General features: G+C 41.7%; 1 protein-coding gene across 9 annotated transcripts; it reads left to right on the top strand.

Annotated features, from left to right (window-relative positions):
• Positions 1 to 672: 672 nt before the first annotated feature.
• LOC109511972 (P2Y purinoceptor 4) lies at positions 673 to 7,958 on the top strand. Of its 9 annotated transcripts, none has more exons than XM_019863399.1 (3): positions 673 to 1,105; positions 1,968 to 2,137; positions 5,009 to 7,958. In XM_019863399.1, the coding sequence occupies exon 3, from the start codon at positions 5,075 to 5,077 to the stop codon at positions 5,990 to 5,992; it is 918 nt and encodes a 305-aa protein (XP_019718958.1). In that variant the 5' UTR covers positions 673 to 1,105; positions 1,968 to 2,137; positions 5,009 to 5,074; the 3' UTR covers positions 5,993 to 7,958. The 9 variants fall into 9 exon arrangements, with proteins under 9 accessions (XP_019718958.1, XP_019718960.1, XP_019718956.1 ...); XM_019863397.1 differs by lacking the exon at positions 673 to 1,105 and adding an exon at positions 1,126 to 1,364; XM_019863395.1 differs by lacking the exons at positions 673 to 1,105; positions 1,968 to 2,137 and adding exons at positions 2,818 to 2,984; positions 3,828 to 3,997.
• The last annotated feature ends 11,384 nt before the right edge of the window (positions 7,959 to 19,342 follow it).

The following is a 19,342-nucleotide window of genomic DNA, read 5'->3' on the forward strand; positions in this document are numbered from 1 at the left end:
TTACTTTAAGGATGACCTGGTGAAAGTTTTTGGGTAAATCTCACCCATCAACCATTGACTATATGTGCCACAAGTTGGCAGCAAAGCACTACTTATGTCTAAATGAAGCTCCTCGACTCATTTCAACATAGTTCCTTGTCACCAAGATACTGCGAGATGGTGTCAAAACTGTTTTTTTTAATGCTTTGGCACAAAGTCAGCTGGGATGGGCTCCAGCACGCCCCGCAACACTTGTGAGGATAAGCAGATTTGAAAATGGATGGATGGAATTCCGTCTGATTCATTTTGTCTGCATAACCTGAAGGCAAGTGTTTACTTTTCATCCACTCTCCCCTCACCGAATCTACTTTCTGCTTCTGTTGAGCCTGGGTCCAACCTTGTAAAAAAGCCCACAAATAAAGCTCTATAGTGGTATCCAATCCATACAATACATACGTAGTCAAGTCGATTTCAGCTCCGTTTACCGTCTCGTACTTTTTCTATCATGTCACTTAATCAGCACTTGTGTCCGCTGTCTGTCCACAAGTAAAGTGCATTTGATGACCTTCTGCAAGCAATTCCATTTGTCTGTCTTTACAGTTGGCCAGTAAGGACAGAAGATAATGTTTCTTCCATTTGAGTGAGCAAAACACACAATCGCACAGCACCAGGCAACTCAATTTTCTTGTCTCGATTGTATATATATATTTTTTTTGTGTGTTATTTTTTTGTCTGGCTGCAAAATAAGACGACACTACCGTTTCCCCACATTAACTCTCAACATATTCCCGGTGTGACAGTGACTGTGTGCATTTTGCTGCTGTAGTTACTGATTAAGGCACATCCAAACAAATCTTGTCTGTTTACTGACATCCAGCTGCTTTGTCCATGAAGTCATCACCTGGACGGGATTTTATTTTATTTGGCAGCACATACACTGAAGTGGAAAAACACATTACAAAAAAAATATTTCCTCACATCTCTGTTTTTGTGAACCAGTGCATCACTGTATACACTGAACAGACACTTGAGTAGGTACACTCGCACATCCTACAGCCTCCAATCTGTCTTTACATAGATAATAGAGCTCAATTTTGGTTGACCTTTATGCTTGTCGTCATCTCAGGTAGGTCAATGAGACACTTGAAGTCAGTTTGTGGTAACTTATTAAGAGGAGTCGTGAAACATTTATGTCTTTACGATCATACGTTACTGGCTCATGACTCGTGATGGGAACAAAGCAGGTGAAACCAAATGAACTGGCCCGCTAAGGACATACTTTACAATAGACTTGAAAGACGGAAATGGTGCAGCTGTGCAAATGAATTACTCAACCCCTTTGGGAAGATTTCTGGACGTTCTTGAAAGACGAAGACCACAACAATGTAAGCTGTGTTTACGCTGTTGCATTCACGTTCCTTTTCAAGTAAATGACCTCTGGACATGATCCCAAAAAGATCTTTTCTTGCGTAGTTCCAATATGTCTGATTGCACTTGAACGCCTCTCCAGCAACTATTACATAATATATTTGCGGTTGTAGTTTACAGTGTACACGGTAATTTTTCTGAGTTGTGGTCCCATAACATTTGGTCCCCGGAATAAAACGTACTCTATGCCAGTGTCCAATTTTCCGTTAATTTAAACTCCGAATTAGCAATTCGTCAGAAACATAAATACGAGTTTACAGTTACCCGAAAATTCCACTTTAAGCAGTCGTCGTGACTGACCAAGACTGCTCTGAGTTCCTCTTTAAAGTAAAACACGACGAGTTTGGAATAACTACCGCATAACCAATGAGGACGTTAATAAACCAACACTTGAATGCTCATTAAAAATGCGAGTTTAAATTGCGTGGTCTTTATGTGTCCAATCAGCACCCCCGAAGTTCCCGCGTGAGCGAGCACGGAGCGCATTCCTCCCCAACAAGCGCGCGCATACAAACACCCACCCACCCAAATAACTTTGAGCCGTGTCTAATGCACTCCAGCCAGACCTGTGAACTTCTACCCCCGACTTTGCACGGAACAGTGATCGGGGCGGGAATAAAAAAAGAAAAAAGATTATGCCGAGGAGCACCACAGGGCGCCTGTGGGGGTCCCCAGTCATCATCCCAAGTGGAGAGGACTTCGTGATAAGCACGCATCCCGAATTCGGCAGGTACAACTCTTGAGCAGCACACGATGAACACACGAATCTGCTTCAGGGGCTCCGTTAGGACACACACTCACAGTTGGAGTTAAATTTGTCACACTCCAAGTGTGTATACAGTACACGTGGAATGCATGGAGCAATCTCGGAGTCGTTTTTGGAACATGCATTGACACTTCAGACTAATAATCAGAAGTTACTTAGTTTAATTTTCGGCTGACAGCTACTGTATACAGTCTTATTTTAACATTGCAGCACGACATGGGATATGTGGTACATTGTTTTAAAGTTGTTGCCTTCTTTACCACGTACAATCATGTGCAGTTCATTGTTTCACTCGCAGTCTCAAAAAGATCCGTTACGAGATGTGTAGCAATTAAATCTTTAAAAAATATATATTGTCATGCTTTTTAATTGACGCAACCAAATAGATGTTCAATGGACGTGCGGTTTTAGTGGTGTGGTGGCGACAAAACATGGAACAGGTGATTACAGTCTATACAGTAGTTTACAATCACGTGAGTGGGATTTGTTCGTTCGTCCTGATAGACGTGCAGATGGGGAGTGTCAGGGCGATTTTTAGACTTTTTTTTTTCTCTGTCACTCGAATCAGGCCCACCCCGCTATTTTATTAAATTTTTTTTTATTTTATTTGGCAGCACATACACTGAAGTGGAAAAACACATTACAAAAAAAATATTTCCTCACATCTCTGTTTTTGTGAACCAGTGCATCACTGTATACACTGAACAGACACTTGAGTAGGTACACTCGCACATCCTACAGCCTCCAATCTGTCTTTACATAGATAATAGAGCTCAATTTTGGTTGACCTTTATGCTTGTCGTCATCTCAGGTAGGTCAATGAGACACTTGAAGTCAGTTTGTGGTAACTTATTAAGAGGAGTCGTGAAACATTTATGTCTTTACGATCATACGTTACTGGCTCATGACTCGTGATGGGAACAAAGCAGGTGAAACCAAATGAACTGGCCCGCTAAGGATAATACTTTACAATAGACTTGAAAGACGGAAATGGTGCAGCTGTGCAAATGAATTACTCAACCCCTTTGGGAAGATTTCTGGACGTTCTTGAAAGACGAAGACCACAACAATGTAAGCTGTGTTTACGCTGTTGCATTCACGTTCCTTTTCAAGTAAATGACCTCTGGACATGATCCCAAAAAGATCTTTTCTTGCGTAGTTCCAATATGTCTGATTGCACTTGAACGCCTCTTCAGCAACTATTACATAATATATTTGCGGTTGTAGTTTACAGTGTACAAGGTAATTTTTCTGAGTTGTGGTCACATAACATTTGGTCCCTTGGTCCAATTTTCCGTTAATTTAAACTCCGAATAAGCAATTCGTCAGAAACATAAATACGAGTTTACAGTTACCTGAAAATTCCACTTTAAGCACAGTCGTCGTTACTGACCAAGACTGCTCTGAGTTCCTCTTTAAAGTAAAACACGACGAGTTTGGAATAACTATCACAAAACAAATGAGCACGTTAAGAAACCAACACTTGAATGCTCATTAAAAAATGCGAGTTTAAATTGCGTGGTCTTTATGTGTCCAATCAGCACCCCCGAAGTTCCCGCGTGAGCGCGCACGGAGCGCATTCCTCCCCAACAAGCGCGCGCATACAAACACCCACCCACCCAAATAACTTTGAGCCGTGTCTAATGCACTCCAGCCAGACCTGTGAACTTCTACCCCCGACTTTGCACGGAACAGTGATCGGGGCGGGAATAAAAAAAGAAAAAAGATTATGCCGAGGAGCACCACAGGGCGCCTGTGGGGGTCCCCAGTCATCATCCCAAGTGGAGAGGACTTCGTGATAAGCACGCATCCCGAATTCGGCAGGTACAACTCTTGAGCAGCACACGATGAACACACGAATCTGCTTCAGGGGCTCCGTTAGGACACACACTCACAGTTGGAGTTAAATTTGTCACACTCCAAGTGTGTATACAGTACACGTGGAATGCATGGAGCAATCTCGGAGTCGTTTTTGGAACATGCATTGACACTTCAGACTAATAATCAGAAGTTACTTAGTTTAATTTTCGGCTGACAGCTACTGTATACAGTCTTATTTTAACATTGCAGCACGACATGGGATATGTGGTACATTGTTTTAAAGTTGTTGCCTTCTTTACCACGTACAATCATGTGCAGTTCATTGTTTCACTCGCAGTCTCAAAAAGATCCGTTACGAGATGTGTAGCAATTAAATCTTTAAAAAATATATATTGTCATGCTTTTTAATTGACGCAACCAAATAGATGTTCAATGGACGTGCGGTTTTAGTGGTGTGGTGGCGACAAAACATGGAACAGGTGATTACAGTCTATACAGTAGTTTACAATCACGTGAGTGGGATTTGTTCGTTCGTCCTGATAGACGTGCAGATGGGGAGTGTAAGGTCGATTTTTAGACTTTTTTTTTTCTCTGTAACTCGAATCAGGCCATCTCAGCTATTTTATAAATGTTTCAATATTGTTGGATGTGCTCAAATGAGGGTTTAAAAAGTTGAGAAATATAGCCTATGGAGAAAGTTGCAGTGGCAAAGGCACCAGGCGATGACAGTCAGTTCAATTTAAGAACGTCCTGACTCAATCCTCGGCGATGTTTCAGACAGGAACTTTTCAGAGTAAGTGACCGCTGAGTTTTGAGTTTCATCAGCAGATTACATTAATAAGCTGTAATTTAGGCTATTCGTTTTTTTTAAAAAGCACTACACATTTTTTCACTTTTAGTTGTAGTTACACTATTTTGTAGTACGGTGTACTGTTGTACAGTATTTAGTTTTCGTTAACTATCATAACATGCGATCCAATTTATGTGAAAATTTTTTCCATTTATGTGCCTCAGGGCCTCCTCATCCTCTGATGTTTCCTTCAACACCTCCTGACTGGATGCGGGAGACCAGCGGTCACCATGGCAACGGCGGCATCCATCCCTGTGGCGTTCAACCAGTCTGTGACGTTCACATCTATCTTCAACGCCAGCTGCCGCTTTGACGAGGAGTTCAAGTACATCCTGCTACCCGTCTCCTACACGCTGGTCTTCGTGGCGGGCTTGGTGCTCAACGCCACCGCACTGTGGACCTTTGTCAAGATGCGTCCGTGGAACCCCAACGCCATCTTCATGTTCCACCTGGCGCTCTCCGACTTCCTGTATGTGCTGTCGCTGCCCACGCTCATTTACTACTACGCCAACCGCAGCCACTGGCCCTTTGGCGTGGCGGCGTGCAAAATAGTGCGCTTCCTCTTCTACGCCAACCTCTACTGCAGCATCCTGTTGCTCACCTGCATCAGCTTGCACCGCTACATGGGTATCTGCCACCCCATCAAGGCACTCAGCCTGATCACCGTCATGGTGCTTCTGTTTGGCGTGCCCTTCTTGGTCATCGTGGCGTGCTACTGTAAGATGGCGCACACCCTGTGCCGGCCCAGACGGGGCTTGTCGGCCAACCCGGCGTCGCGGCAGAAGTCCGTCAAGCTCATCGTGGTGGTGCTGATCGTCTTCGCCATCAGCTTCGTGCCCTTCCACGTCACACGCACTATCTATTACGCTGCCCGCGTGCTGGAGCTGGATTGCCACACCCTCAACATCGTAAACTTCACCTACAAAATCACCAGGCCGCTCGCCAGCGTCAACAGCTGCATCGACCCCATTTTGTACTTTCTGGCCGGTGACCACTACCGTGCCAAGCTGCTCTCTGTGCTGACAGGGAGAAGGCAGGCCAACAGGAGCCAAACATTCACTCAGGCTCCGGCCAATAAGAACACAAGCATCGCTCTGGTCTACAAGAGCTTGGACCTAAAAGTCAACAGCGAAGCGCAGAAGTTGTAGAAATCGTTTTTTTTGGTTTGCACTGACAGCGGAGTAAATTCTGCGACTGGCTGGTGGCAATCCCAGAGTGTACCCTGTGTATCCCTTGACATTAACTTGAATAGACTGCAAGGACGAACTGGAAAAAACAGACTTCAGACACGAGGATTGGATTCAAATCCTGGCTGAACGCTAACATCCATATGGGACACTTGGCAAGAACCTTGACACCATATGCGGATTCCTGGCCACTGCCGGTCCCAAGCCTCGATAAAAATGGTTGGGTTGCATCAGGAAGGGCACCTGGTGTCAAAAGTGGGCCAAACCATATGCGAGTGACTTACTCTGTTAACCTCTGTCAGGTTGCTTCTTCTTTGAATAAAATTGGTATTATATTTTTAACCAAAGTTATGCTCATAACTTGGTAACCTCTTTCTTGGTAACTTTAACTCATCAGTGCAGGTAGTTGTACCCCTTGTTGAATCAAAATGTTGACCGACTGTACTGAGTCAATGTGCTGGGTATGAAATTCCATTGGCTTGATTCCTTTTGGATCCAGGACTGGGTTGGATATTTCATCCAATCTGGGTTGTTTTAACCCAGGAGTTTTAAGCGTGCACCATTTCAATTTTTCCTGATTTTTGGAGCTGTGCTAAATTGGGCCACGTGACACAACTGAGTCCAAGCATGAGTGAACCCTCCGATACCAAAACTTGAGCGCCCTCGTACGCATCAGTGGTTGTCCAGCACAATTGCGGTTTGCTCGCTACCTTTGACTTGCTACCTGCAAGTCAAAGGTACGTCTTCCCTTCAGATCGTCTGCTGGCGTCGGTGCGTTAGAGCATCTCATTGTTGGCTGAGTTTGTGCACGTCAAAGAGACAAAAGCAGAACAGCGAGGATGGTGGGGAGGGGAATAGTCCATTTATGACAGTATGGACCAGGGCTTTGCACTTGCGTGGTTGCTCTGCAGTGACTCATTATCACGCTGAAGCATTGATTTATCTTCCAGCCACTGAGGCTTTAAAGGGTCTTATTTTCGCGGTTCAAATGGAGTTATATGAAGGCTTAAGAATTTTCCACTTCGCATCAGTGGCATTTTACTGACAGTTGATAGTTAAGCATGATGTGGTTTCATGCATTCATTGCAAAGCATTTGAGAGCAGAGACAATGACTTTGATTTTTCACAATTTTGAAGCTTAATTAAAAAAAAAAATGACAGTGTTTTAAATCATTCAAGTTTGGTGGAGTTGCTAACAATACTCTTCTCTGCTTTGTGTTAAATTGTCAAGACATGTTCATTTTCACTTTACAGTGACCTTAGCAAAACATAACGAAGAAGTAAAATTCCCAACCTCATGTAGCTCAAAATAGTAACTAACACACTATCTTGAGCAGTGCATGTCTACAACCGCAATTTTAAGCATGCTGTTCATTGAATTGCCCCCTGACTGTATCAAAATATGGATACCCTTGTAATGACATCCTTTTTGTTTGGGAAACATATTTTGAAGGTGTCCCTACTGTTGTGACCTGTGAACTGCATAGAACGCCTGCCACGCAGGTGCCAGCTGTTTTTGTCTTTCACTTTGACATCTGTTAATTTCCTTTCTCAACGAGGGGCGCAAACAGGGAGTGGAACGTTAAGTATCTGGAAATGACTCCTCCAAACCTCCTACACACGATTCCTCTATTAGCTTTGGGACTTGGAAAGTGGTGTTGAAACTTTTGTCAGTATTCAGCCAATACGTACCTTCTCGTCTTGATTTGATCACATTAAATTACACAAATACAGTATGCATCTTGTTGTGGTCTTGGCTGTGTTATGATGGGTGCAACAAATGACCTAAAATAACCCTATGGTCCTAATTACTGTATTGATGAGCTGTATTGAGGGATCTGAGCACCCCATACCGGTATGGTAAGTACCGGTATGTCAAGAAATCAGACAACAGAGATGAGTGAAACAAATCTACTCATTATTAACACAAAAAGAGAGACACACACTCGCATCAGGAGTAAGGCGGCGCCCTCTATTGACCAGATGCCACAAGGCTGTACTACAGTATTAGCAATGCTGCCAATATGGAGTACAAATATCTTGACAGGCAAATGCGTTCAAACGTACTTGCGAGTACGTTCGAACGTATTTAAAGATAAACAATGTTGACTTCCTTAATTTAAAAATCTATTGGTAAAATAAAAAAATAATAATTTTGTTTTTCCCCCCATAATGTCCCGGGGTATTCGAAGACCGAAGTCAAATGCTCGTGGAGTTATGGGAAAAATGGCGAACGTAAACAATGCACTGCCGACATAATACGACCATAAAATACCAAATGAGCAATGTGTATTTATTTAATGTGAATGCTGGTGTAATATAGGCCAAATGCTAAAAAAAAAAAAAAAAAAAAAAAACCAACAACAAAAAAAACAAAACAGCTTTTTTTTTTTTTTTTAACTCACGCATGGTCCAGTCAATAGCCCGTGGCATTATGGGAAAATGCTCAATTTGTAGGATTCGAATGTATTTGCGAATAGGTTATATAAATGATACAGTATTGTTTCACAACCTGCACATTGTGCAAACGAACTGGAACTTGAAGGGTAAAATATAGACATGTAATATTTTATACTAACAACAGTAACTGGCGTTAGTATATGCAGCAAAAGCATAAAACAAAAAAAAACAACAACTCTGACAGACAGTGATTGAGACTATCTCAAATGTTGTAAACGACTACTTTTGTCAACTTTTCTATTTTTTTTCACTCCAACTTTGAACTGAGACATCAGACGGAACATGTCCGAAGATATTTTCCCAAGAATTGATGATCCAAAAACGGAATTTGATATAGTTTGGACAAATGTACTCCAATATCTTGTTTGCTTGAATTCCCTTTTACACTGTCACTCCACTTGTGTGAAAATTCACTGCAATAACAGCTCAGCTCCACCCCCTGGTGGTGTAGTGATGAAATGCTATATGAATTATAACCTCTTTTTTTTTTTGATGGTTTCACTATTGTACGCTGTTTTAAAAAAATTGAGTTTGAATTTAAATGTAGGATGTCGTGTTTTGGTTTGTTTGTTCCTTTTTTATTTTCTATTTCTTTTTTTAATGTTCTTTTTTATTGTTATTAATAATCATAATCATGATAATATTCAAAATCAATTACTTGTTCCTCGGCTATGACAAGGGGATTTGAATGGTTTTAGATTACATTGTAGATGTGTAACCACGCATCAGCAGCGCATGAACTGATGAATGCGAGAAAAATGTGAAAATGGCTCTTTAATTATCATTTTCCTTTCAGGCTTAGTTTTGAAATCACATTGGTTTTTAGTGCTAATATTTTTAAATATTATTATTCTGCAGATGGCAGTAAGAAAAGGATGTGATGTTCTCAGATTTCTGCACTCAAGGACATGGACTATTATGATCAAAAACTTGATTCGTGACATTTGCGGTAGAAAAAAAAAAAACATGTTTCCATTTTGTGTCCTTCCACAAGTATGAGAAAATAAATTGGCTGTGGGGAGCACGTGCCAGACGTCTATTCAGCGCAAATAGCCTCGTCTCGCCATGTATTCACAGCAAAATACATTTCCATCGGCTTTAAGTCCATTGAGTAGTAGTAGGACCTTCAAGATGCATTTTCACATTTCTTTATGCGTCAGAAATGGGGAAAAAAGTAAGTAAGTCTGTGGAAGAAAACTCTGCGCTCCAAAACCAAAACAAAAGAACCAGTCAGAGACAACTTACAGGGTGTCAATCATTTTTTTGCGCCTTCCCGGACAAACACTTACAAAAAAAATTAACTTCACAGTGATGGCCTTAATTGTTATTGAAGCACTCCATTTTATGGTAAGACAAGGCAACAGGTCAGCGCTAGGCCTCGGGTTGGTGCCAGTGACTGGCCATTAATGTGCATGCAAGTGTACGGCTGCCCTCTGTATCTGATTGGTAGATTTTCCTCAGGCTTGGTGGTTTCACAAAAATCAAATTAGAGGTACGACATGGGGGGGAGAGAGGGATGATAATTTTTTTCATAGATCATTTTAATTATGTATGATTGTCAAGATTATTCTGACAGCTGGAACAAAGATAACATAATGTTTTTATTTGTTCAAGTTGTATTAGAGCATTTTTTTAGAGCACACTTTTTTAATGAAGCAGTTCTTTTAATTGCATATTTTCCTTAGAAATCAGGTAATCGTATTACTAAAAATGACACTGTAATGATAGTGAAAAACCTTCACCTTGGCCCTAAGTGATGCATTTATTGAACATCCCCCCACCCCCCCCTCTCTTTTTTATTTATTTATTTGTCCTCCCCTGTTCGGGGTTGAGGCGGATGAGATGAGGCATCTCAAGGACGCTCGGAGCTCGGTTGAATGCGATGCCGGAGTGCAGGGAGTGACACGGCGAGGAGGGAAGTTCATTATCCGGCTGAAAAGGAAACCAATGGCTTTCGGCGTCGCCACGGCAACAGGCCTGTCTTTTGCCGTCGGCCTCATGATAAGGTACTTCACGGCATTAAGCGCAATTATCGTGAGGTAAAAGGAGAAATATTGCTTCCCATTGAGAACAGATGTTAGGGATTGATTGGCGTGGCCTGTTCTTCAGAAACTCTTTCACCCCCACCGCGACTCGCTGTCACCTTTGAGGAAATGTGATGGACTTGGAGGGGCTGTTGTCGCACAGGCAAGCGTGACACTCGCGCCCGCCTCCACTACTCCCGTATCTTTGCTTCCGCTTCAAACTATTCGTGGGGACCCCAGCACGATAAAGCTGTCTGACTCGGAGAGAAAACTCCAAAGTAAAGAAGGAGTCGGGGGTGGGGGGGTGCAAAGGATCTTAATAACTCGCCGTGTCCAAAAGTTGTACTATGACTACATTTTAGACTTGCGTCAATTCACATCGGTTTCCAAGGCACGACGATAGAGCGTTTCCACTATCTTGGGTGTGATGGAGCTATGCATGAAGTGAGTTGAGGAGTTTCATTGAGGCATGCGTAGGCCTTTGCTGCCATCTTGGTATCAAGGAGCAATGTCGAGGTGAGTTGAGGAGTTTCATCTACAGACCAGTCCAGTAATGCCTTGTATTTTTATTTTTTTTGTTTTGAGATACCAGTGTAACTTGACCATTTTTCAGCCATGAGTTATACCACATCACTACTGTGCATACAGTAAAAACTACAACTATTAAATAATTTTTAATGGGGGCTCAACCGCATACAAGTAAACCCCACTCCTCCATGGGTTCCAGGTTCGCTGTATTGCCATTTCGCAGATTTTTTTGGGTATTTTTTTTTTTTTTGTGTGTGTGTATTTCCACTTTGAGCCACGACATGGCAGCACACATTTTCTGTTAAATTCAAAAGAGGAATGAAAACAGGAAGTAACATTTCAAGATCATCTTATGTTTTGTTTAAACGTCATTCAACGTTAAATAATCTATAATTCTGCAATTTACACCTTCAGAAAGCGATGACATGATAATTTTTTTTAGTTTGAAAAAAAATATGGTACAGTACTGGTACACTGTGACGCTCTTTGTACAATATTTGTGTCTTATCTGTTGCTCTTGCCTTCTCTCAATATATAATTTTTTTAAACGTTTTTGTATTATTGTTATTAAAAGTGTGTTGAAAGACCTTTAAAAAGTATCGTAAATGTTATTCAAACATTCCTCCGGAGTACAGGATTTAAATTGGAAAATTGTATAGCACGGATTTCAATAATTGCAGAGGGTAGTCTGGAATGTAACTCCGTCAACGGAAGGGCGCTTATTGTACACAAAACAGCAATGTTCCACATCATTCTGCCGTGAGGAGACAAAGGCGCCTCAACCTTGGCAGTTCGGCGTCGCCGTGAAAGTGCAGGCTGGGAAGGAATGAGTAGTGAAGGGGTTGGGGGGGGCATGTTTAATGCCAGGCGGAGACCGCTGTGGATTAGTATGGCGGAAACTGTATTTGTGTGTGCGTGTGTGTGTGTGTGTGTGTGGAGGGCAAATTGTTGTAACCCCTATTACAGCAAGCGCACAGCGCTCCTCTTATCAAGGCCACTGCAGCCTCTCATTAATATTCCCGACATATGGCTCTGCTGCGTGTATCATTGTCTATTAATGGGAGGGATAATCGCTCATTCAATTATCAGGCAGTCAACGTAAAACCAACGCTGGCCATGTTTTTCGGCACCGCGCCGCACGTTAAGACCGCCCACAGCCGCCCCCCCCCCCCTCAAAATGCAGCCGGAGAGCAGGTGAGCGCGATTGAGGCGGATTACAACATATTAGCAACCTGGGAGTGAGGCCGTTAGTCTGTCAGGGAGTAGAAAACGGGCGACGGGAGTCACAAGAAACACACGTGTGCCCGGGGACAGTCGCTTGAGCATTTATTCTGTGTCCTTCACATCCAGATTAAGGTACTGTACATGTACAGGTACACTCATTGTCGCCACTCGTAAAACAATTTAGTGCACCGGTAGAACGACTGTGGCACACTACAAGAGTGACTGTGTTTTAATCTTTTTTTTCCCCTTCTACTACAACCACTATTGGTCTACTGGTACACGGTTAAACCATACTAGTAAACCACAGTCTTGTACAGTACGAGTAACACTACTTGGCCCAATGGAACGTTTAAAATCACCTAAATTTGCCTCAAAATGCTGACAAGACACTGTTTTCTGTCACAGTTCAGATTCAGATTCAGAAAACTTTATTTATCCCCGTGGGGCAATTAGAGTTGTGCGAGAGCGGCTTATTATAGAGACGAGATATATATATATATATATATATATATATATATAGTTCTTCAATTTAGTATTGTTCTTATGGCACCAGGATGCCACAAGGTAGTGGAAAGAAATACTTTAGTGTAAATGATGCCCTTCAATTAATTTCTACATAGGTCCTTGGCAGAAGGCTGCCACAAGATGGCAACAAAGCATATTATTTGTCGAACGCCCCCCCCCCCCCAATTCACTTCCACTTTGCTCCTTGGCACAAGGATGCCACAAGATGAACCAAAGCACTAATTTTGTCTAAAATAAGTTTCACACTTCACTTTGATGTATTTCTTTGGCACCAAGTTGCTCATGGAAAGTACCATGTTGCATGAAAGCAATACCTCAATTAATTTTAATACACCTGTAATTATTTGGTACCTGGATGCCATCGAATGGCAGTAAAGCACTACGTTTTGTCTAAATGAAGCTCCTTGGTTCACTTTAATGTAGTTCCTTGGTACCTGGATGCCATAGGATGGCAGCAAAGCACTACTTTTGTCCAAAGGAAGCGCCCTCAATTCACTTTGACGTAGTTCATCGGCACACAGATGCCGGCGAATTAATACTTCTTTTTAATTTGGCCTGAGCACAAAAACAACAAACTGATGGGTGTTCGGCGACTAACAGAAGGTCAAACAAAATTATATGATTTGAGTTTGACATTGATGTGTCAGTTTTACGGTAAACCTCATAAATGCCTTTTATTCGGAGTGCAAGTGAGTCTTTTTTTTTTTCCCTTTTTTTTGAAGTGATGTTATATATTGGTTTCTCGACAGAGAGAGGGTGAGGACAGCCGGTAAAAATACAAAGGGTGTTTGAACAAAACCAACAACAACAAAAAAAAAGGTTCATTGCAGGAGAAAGTAGTGCCACTAATAATAGTCTGACTTCTTGGACCTTGTTGAGCCAACAGCAGCCGACTCAAGGCTCAATCTGATTTCGAAGAAGACTTTTTTTTTTTTAGTGGCGTGTCTGCAAGTGAAGCTGTTTTGCAAAATTGTTGCCCGAGTGAGGAGGTGAAATGTTAACCAAAATCTTGTGAAAAATCCACAGTTTGATACATTTTCACACCCTGAATGCAGCGCAGAGATGAGCCTTTGTTGGAGGTACCCTTTTTTTTCAATGCAGGACACTCACAGGGTCAGCCAAGTTAGGAAAGTAATTAAAGCTGTGGAGAAAAGAAAGCATGCTGCCATTCTGATTTGGGGGGGAAAAAAATGAATTACTATTTTAATAATGGGAGAGTGAGGACGGCGTGTGTGGTGCGAGAACGTTGTGGTGGGAAGAGCAGTGTGGAGGGGTGCTGCCTACTTATCAATAGTTGCATTTTTTTTTTTTTTTGAAATGGCATCGCTTGTACATTAGCGGGGCACAAGTGGCCTTCAAAAAAAAAAAAAAAAGGAAAAAAAAAAGAAAAGGCAGGAACATTAACATAGTGATTTGATGCGCGTGGCAAAGGGCCTGAGCCAATATCACAGAGGACTCAGCACTCCTTTTGTCTGCCGGGACTCTGCTCCCCTCTGATATGAAAATTCAATTATTTTATAACTAGATCTTGACAGTCCACGCTCGCGCCTTGCCAGCTGCATCTGCGCGCAGGGGGGGCGCGCGCCTCCTGATAGCGAGAGGGAGGCCTTTTCACACAGCGACATGTTTTTCGGAAGGGGTGGGGCGGGGGACAAGATTGCCTAAATGTGTTGCATTTAAGAGCTGAAAGTTAATCTAATGCGGCGGCCATTATCTCACCCTTGGTAATTCCAATAGGCGCCTCAATCTGTGTTTACGCCGCTACCGCATCCTCGCACGGGGCATTCATTCTTCAACATCTTTGAATCGGATTCTCAGGGCCTCCCTGCATTCAAACAGCTTATTAATTTATTTACTTTTCACCACCAGGCAAGGGATGGTGGGGGGAGGGGGGCAATGGGCGCCACACAGCAAGGAAATGATATAGGAAATAAGTTTGTCAATGAAGGATGTCAGCGTTTTTCCAGATGGGGACGAACTCGGTGTGGAAGCGGAATTCTTTCAAGATGTAATATTTCTTTATCTAGCGAGTCTACCTCATTGCCTTTTCTTGATTTTGGGCCCTATTTTCGTAAAAAGTGCATCTGCATCTGCACCCAGGGCGCAAATGCCGACTGATCCAAGTGTGCTTCTCACCTTTGAGACTCTAGCGTGCAACAAGTTTGCTATGTTTGAAGGGAATGAACATTGAAGTTGGCTGTGGCACTCCCACAATGGCGCACCCCTCCCGCTCACAGATATCTGCAAAATTACCAACATCGGGTTCAAGCCACCTCTACGCAGTTATCAAATACAATAGTAAGACAAGATACAAAATCCAAAGCGATATTTCCCAAAGGAAATAATGCAATTACAATGAATTTGTACCAGGAACCCAAAAGAATTAACAAAAAAAGCATTTTTATAGCGAATAACTAACTTCATAAAAGTGTGGAGAAAAAAAAAATCTGCTCAGAACTTTCTGTCTGACTGTGTAAAGAGGGCTCAACAAGCAACGAGGCGTATTTTACAATGCAAGCTTTCATGAACAACTCATAGCAATAATAAACCACCCAGTTTGCTCGGAAACACAAGTTAGGGCAACCTTGGCTTAACATCCTTCTATGCCATGAAATGAAACATCACGTCTTGTGTTTTATTTTATTTTATTTTATTGTACAAAAAGGAGCGGATGAGTGGAAAATTAGGACATCTATACGAAAAAAAATTGCCACAATAAAATTTATTAGGTTGTACATTATACAATCAATAATAACAACGTAAAAAGATTTTCAGAAACTTTTTCAAATGTATTCAGAATAAAATTAAAAGAAAATTGAAATCACCTTGTATAAAAGTGTTCATCACAGCCTTAGCCATAAAGCTCAAAATTGAGTTGCATGTCGCTGCTGGGCAGAAATCCTGTACAGTATGTCCAAATATGGTCAGTTTCACAATTGCTTCAGTAATCAGTAATTTTGGTTGTCACCCATGTCAGCTCTTATTTTTATGCATTATTAACACATTTAAAGTGTTGATAAGAGCCAGAGGTCACATGCACTGTTTGAAATGTGTCATAAAACGTGGCCTCTTCCCTCACTCTGCGGGAGCCGTGCAGAATTTTTGGGGAATTTATTTATTTATTTATTTTTTAACAAAAGTGATTCAAACTATTTAGGTTGGGTACATTTGCGCATGCCTCTTTTGTTTACAATGGATCGATGCAATGTATCCGTACAGAAAGAAACCTGTCAGCCATGAAGGTGTTTGGTTTTGGGAAGTCTTTTTCTCTGTTTAGGCAGGGGGCGGGGGGCAGTGTGAGCCAACGTGAGCCCTTCAGTCCAGCCTCGGCTCTTTAGCTTCCATGCACACTTTCCATTTACTCAAAATGACTAATTTTGGATGAGCTATGTTCTTGTCTTTGCAGTACTCGGTGCCAAAATTCACATCTCAATGTTGTTCATGAACACCTGAGCCGCCTCCTTGGTGGCATCCATGCAGGCATTCAGCCGAGCCTTTTTTTTTTTTTTTTTTTTAGCTCCTTGTCCCATTGTAAGTGTTCTGGGGGGGGGTCTCTTCGGATTAAGGAACAGTAAGCAGCCCACCCCAGCACCCTCCCCAACTCTTATCTCCCAGCCGTTTTTTTTTAAGCTGTGGGTCGCTTATTAACCCACCCCGAGAGAAGACGTACCTGGCTCCCCCTCATTAGGCCGACGTGGAGTAGGCGCTCAGCTCCCACCGAAGAATGGAACATTAATTAGCATTCTCCGCAGGGGAGGAACACCATTAGCGCTTAATTAGCGCGAAGAGTAGCATTCAAATCGCGTGGCTGGTTAACGCAATATGCTCCGTGTTTCTTCCCGATCGACGGTGCGTGGCAACATTCTACACACTTTTGGAAACAGAAAACTTAGGGATAGTTGAGGAAAATTTTACCATGAACCCAAAATGCACTGGAACCTTTTGGTTGCAATAGGGACATGGGAAGAGTCACTGAAAGGCAGAGAAGTGGTGGTCCCTGCAAATTTTCATGGATTAAATTTTCCTTGTGGATAGCAGCTAAAACTGAAAACGTTGAGCAAAAAGTTGAAGGGGTCAAATGATGTTCACCCGTGAAGGTTCTAGTGCATTTTAGGTGCATCCCGAATCTCACCTGAAAGCCTAAGATCCTGAATATTTTCGAAGATGGGTACTAAACATTATGCCAGGGTGTACAAATTCAGGTCCGGGGACCATTTGTGGTTCGCTGCACCTTTTTTATGAGCCCAAAAAAATTTAATTAAACATGGCCTGCGTGAAAATGTAATAAGAAAAAGTTACAATGTCGAATCACATTATTTTTTTAAATTAAAAATAAGTTTTTTTGTACTGTATGTTCACAATTATAATGATCACATCAAAACATGCTATTTTTAAATTAAGTAATCATTGCTGTTTATAATTAATGGAATTAGAAATTAATGACCCCATTATTTAGTTTGATGAAGACAATCTGATTTTTTTTTTTTGAATGTTTTTGGTCATTTATGAAAAATAATGTACACTAATTATTAAAACAGAAACATGTCTTTTTTATTTGTATTCATTGAATTACAATAAAATAAGCAATTATGTACAACTATTGACATTATTTACAATAAATAATTGAAACTACTGAAATAGAAATAAATAAACATGTTAATTTACCAACTTGAGGGAAAGCAAAGGTCTAAATCGAGCTTCAACAATAGTCGAGGAAATTTCATAAATGGGTCACCACGACAGGGCATTGTGATTTCCTAGGAATTTGTGATTTATGGCGTTTTGCCTCCCTAAATGTATATACTTTTGCATCAAGTTTTTGACATATTTTTCATTTTCTGTTTTTAACCTTGACCTATAAAAGCTTATGCAACATGGATTGACCCTATGTTGTAATTTATAGCTTTGACGTTTCAGAAAAAGAAAAAAAATCCACCTGTTGGTGGATTCATGAATATTCCAAAATATTTTACTCAAATTACATCTTGTATGCTTGTCATCATCATTATGAAAATGTGATGTGTGAAAAACGAGGTCAGATTCGGAATCAGTGCAAAAAATACAAATATTAGCATCATCAATTGTCTGTAATAACGTGCCATTCAAGCAAATTGGTCATTTGTGTATCAAACTGGTAGCCACTCACAGGAATCGGGTCAGTGACTCAAAATGAGTGCAACACGGATTACGTAAATCTTGGTCATGTAAATGCTTGAGAGGCTCGAGTTCAAGAAGGACGAAAGCACTTTTTTTTTTCTTCCTTTCCGGAAATCTGAGTGGCAGAGAGCTGTCATTTGCTGATTGGTCCTGAATAGGATTGAATGTCGTTTTCCCACCAGGCTCTACCAAGGAGGAGGAATGGAAATACGAGGGGTGGTAGGAGGTGGTTCAAGAGCGAAGGGACGAGGAGGGGTGGGGGGGGGTGCAGGTAGTGGTGTGTAATGCTAGAGTAAAATTAGAGCTTTGATGGCGGCTAATGGCATGTGATGGGTGGCGCCCATGTTGGGTTTCCAAGAAGAACGCCTCAGGTGTATTTTGCCCCCCCCCCCCCACACACACACACGCACACACGCACATCCACATTCCCCCCTCCCGTTCCTCAGCCAAGTGCTGACACACCTATGAGATTATGCCAGGCCGGCCTTCCTTTCCCGCAGATGTAATTTCTGCCCAATCGTCATAATTATACATCTCCAACTTCAAGGCTGCCTCGTGTCTCTTGTTTCCGCCAACCGTCCAGCTGGCGAGAATGTTTGCACTGGTGTTTGGGTACAGGCTGGAGTTTTATTGCAGACGCCACCAACTTCACATAACCGTCTCTAGAGATAGGCTAAGATGTTTTTTTTTTTGGTTTTATTTTTTCCAAGGCCAATACCAATACGATTAATAGTACTCCAGGACATTCATTTGTAGCATAGAGGGAAAATATTGGCATGAAGATGTAAAAAAAAAAAAAGCCTTAGAATATGTTGATTAAACAACTTTTCAAATTTGGAGAATTTTTAAATTGTCCTTTTTAAATTTTTTTTTTTTGAACCAGGGGAAAATAGACATCCCGGTTTGAAAATTGTAACCAAAAGTGCATCAAGTTCCCAAACTCAGCATGTCTTCTAAAGTTTAAAAAAAATTCTAAAAAATTAAAAAGCTTTGTGACGCTGTATGACTGCAGTACCGACTTTCATCAATAAAGGTTGCTAATTGGCTTTGAAACGGTCATGATAAGTTTGAAGACGGTAAAATGCATTTATTGGGAAACTGGAAATGTCTGTGTGAATGTCAGTCCTAGACTAAAACACGAATGACAAAAATGACTAACACGTTATTTTTCGAGCCCTTTTACAATTTTATTATTTTTTTTTTAATACGTGGAGGAACACCATAGAGCTCTTTTCACGCGCTGCCGGCCGAGCCTCGGCAAGCTCCGGGTCACTTTCCCCTGGCCAAGTTTTACAGGCTGCCATGTTGTCTATTCTGTTCAGCTATTTAAAAAAATGTTGAATGTCAACAATGGCCTTGACTGGTGCATTGTCAACTTTTGTATGAAGCAATC

This window comes from Hippocampus comes, unplaced genomic scaffold (assembly GCF_001891065.2).
Source record: "Hippocampus comes isolate QL1 unplaced genomic scaffold, H_comes_QL1_v1.1 scaffold381, whole genome shotgun sequence".
Taxonomy (NCBI): domain Eukaryota; kingdom Metazoa; phylum Chordata; class Actinopteri; order Syngnathiformes; family Syngnathidae; genus Hippocampus; species Hippocampus comes.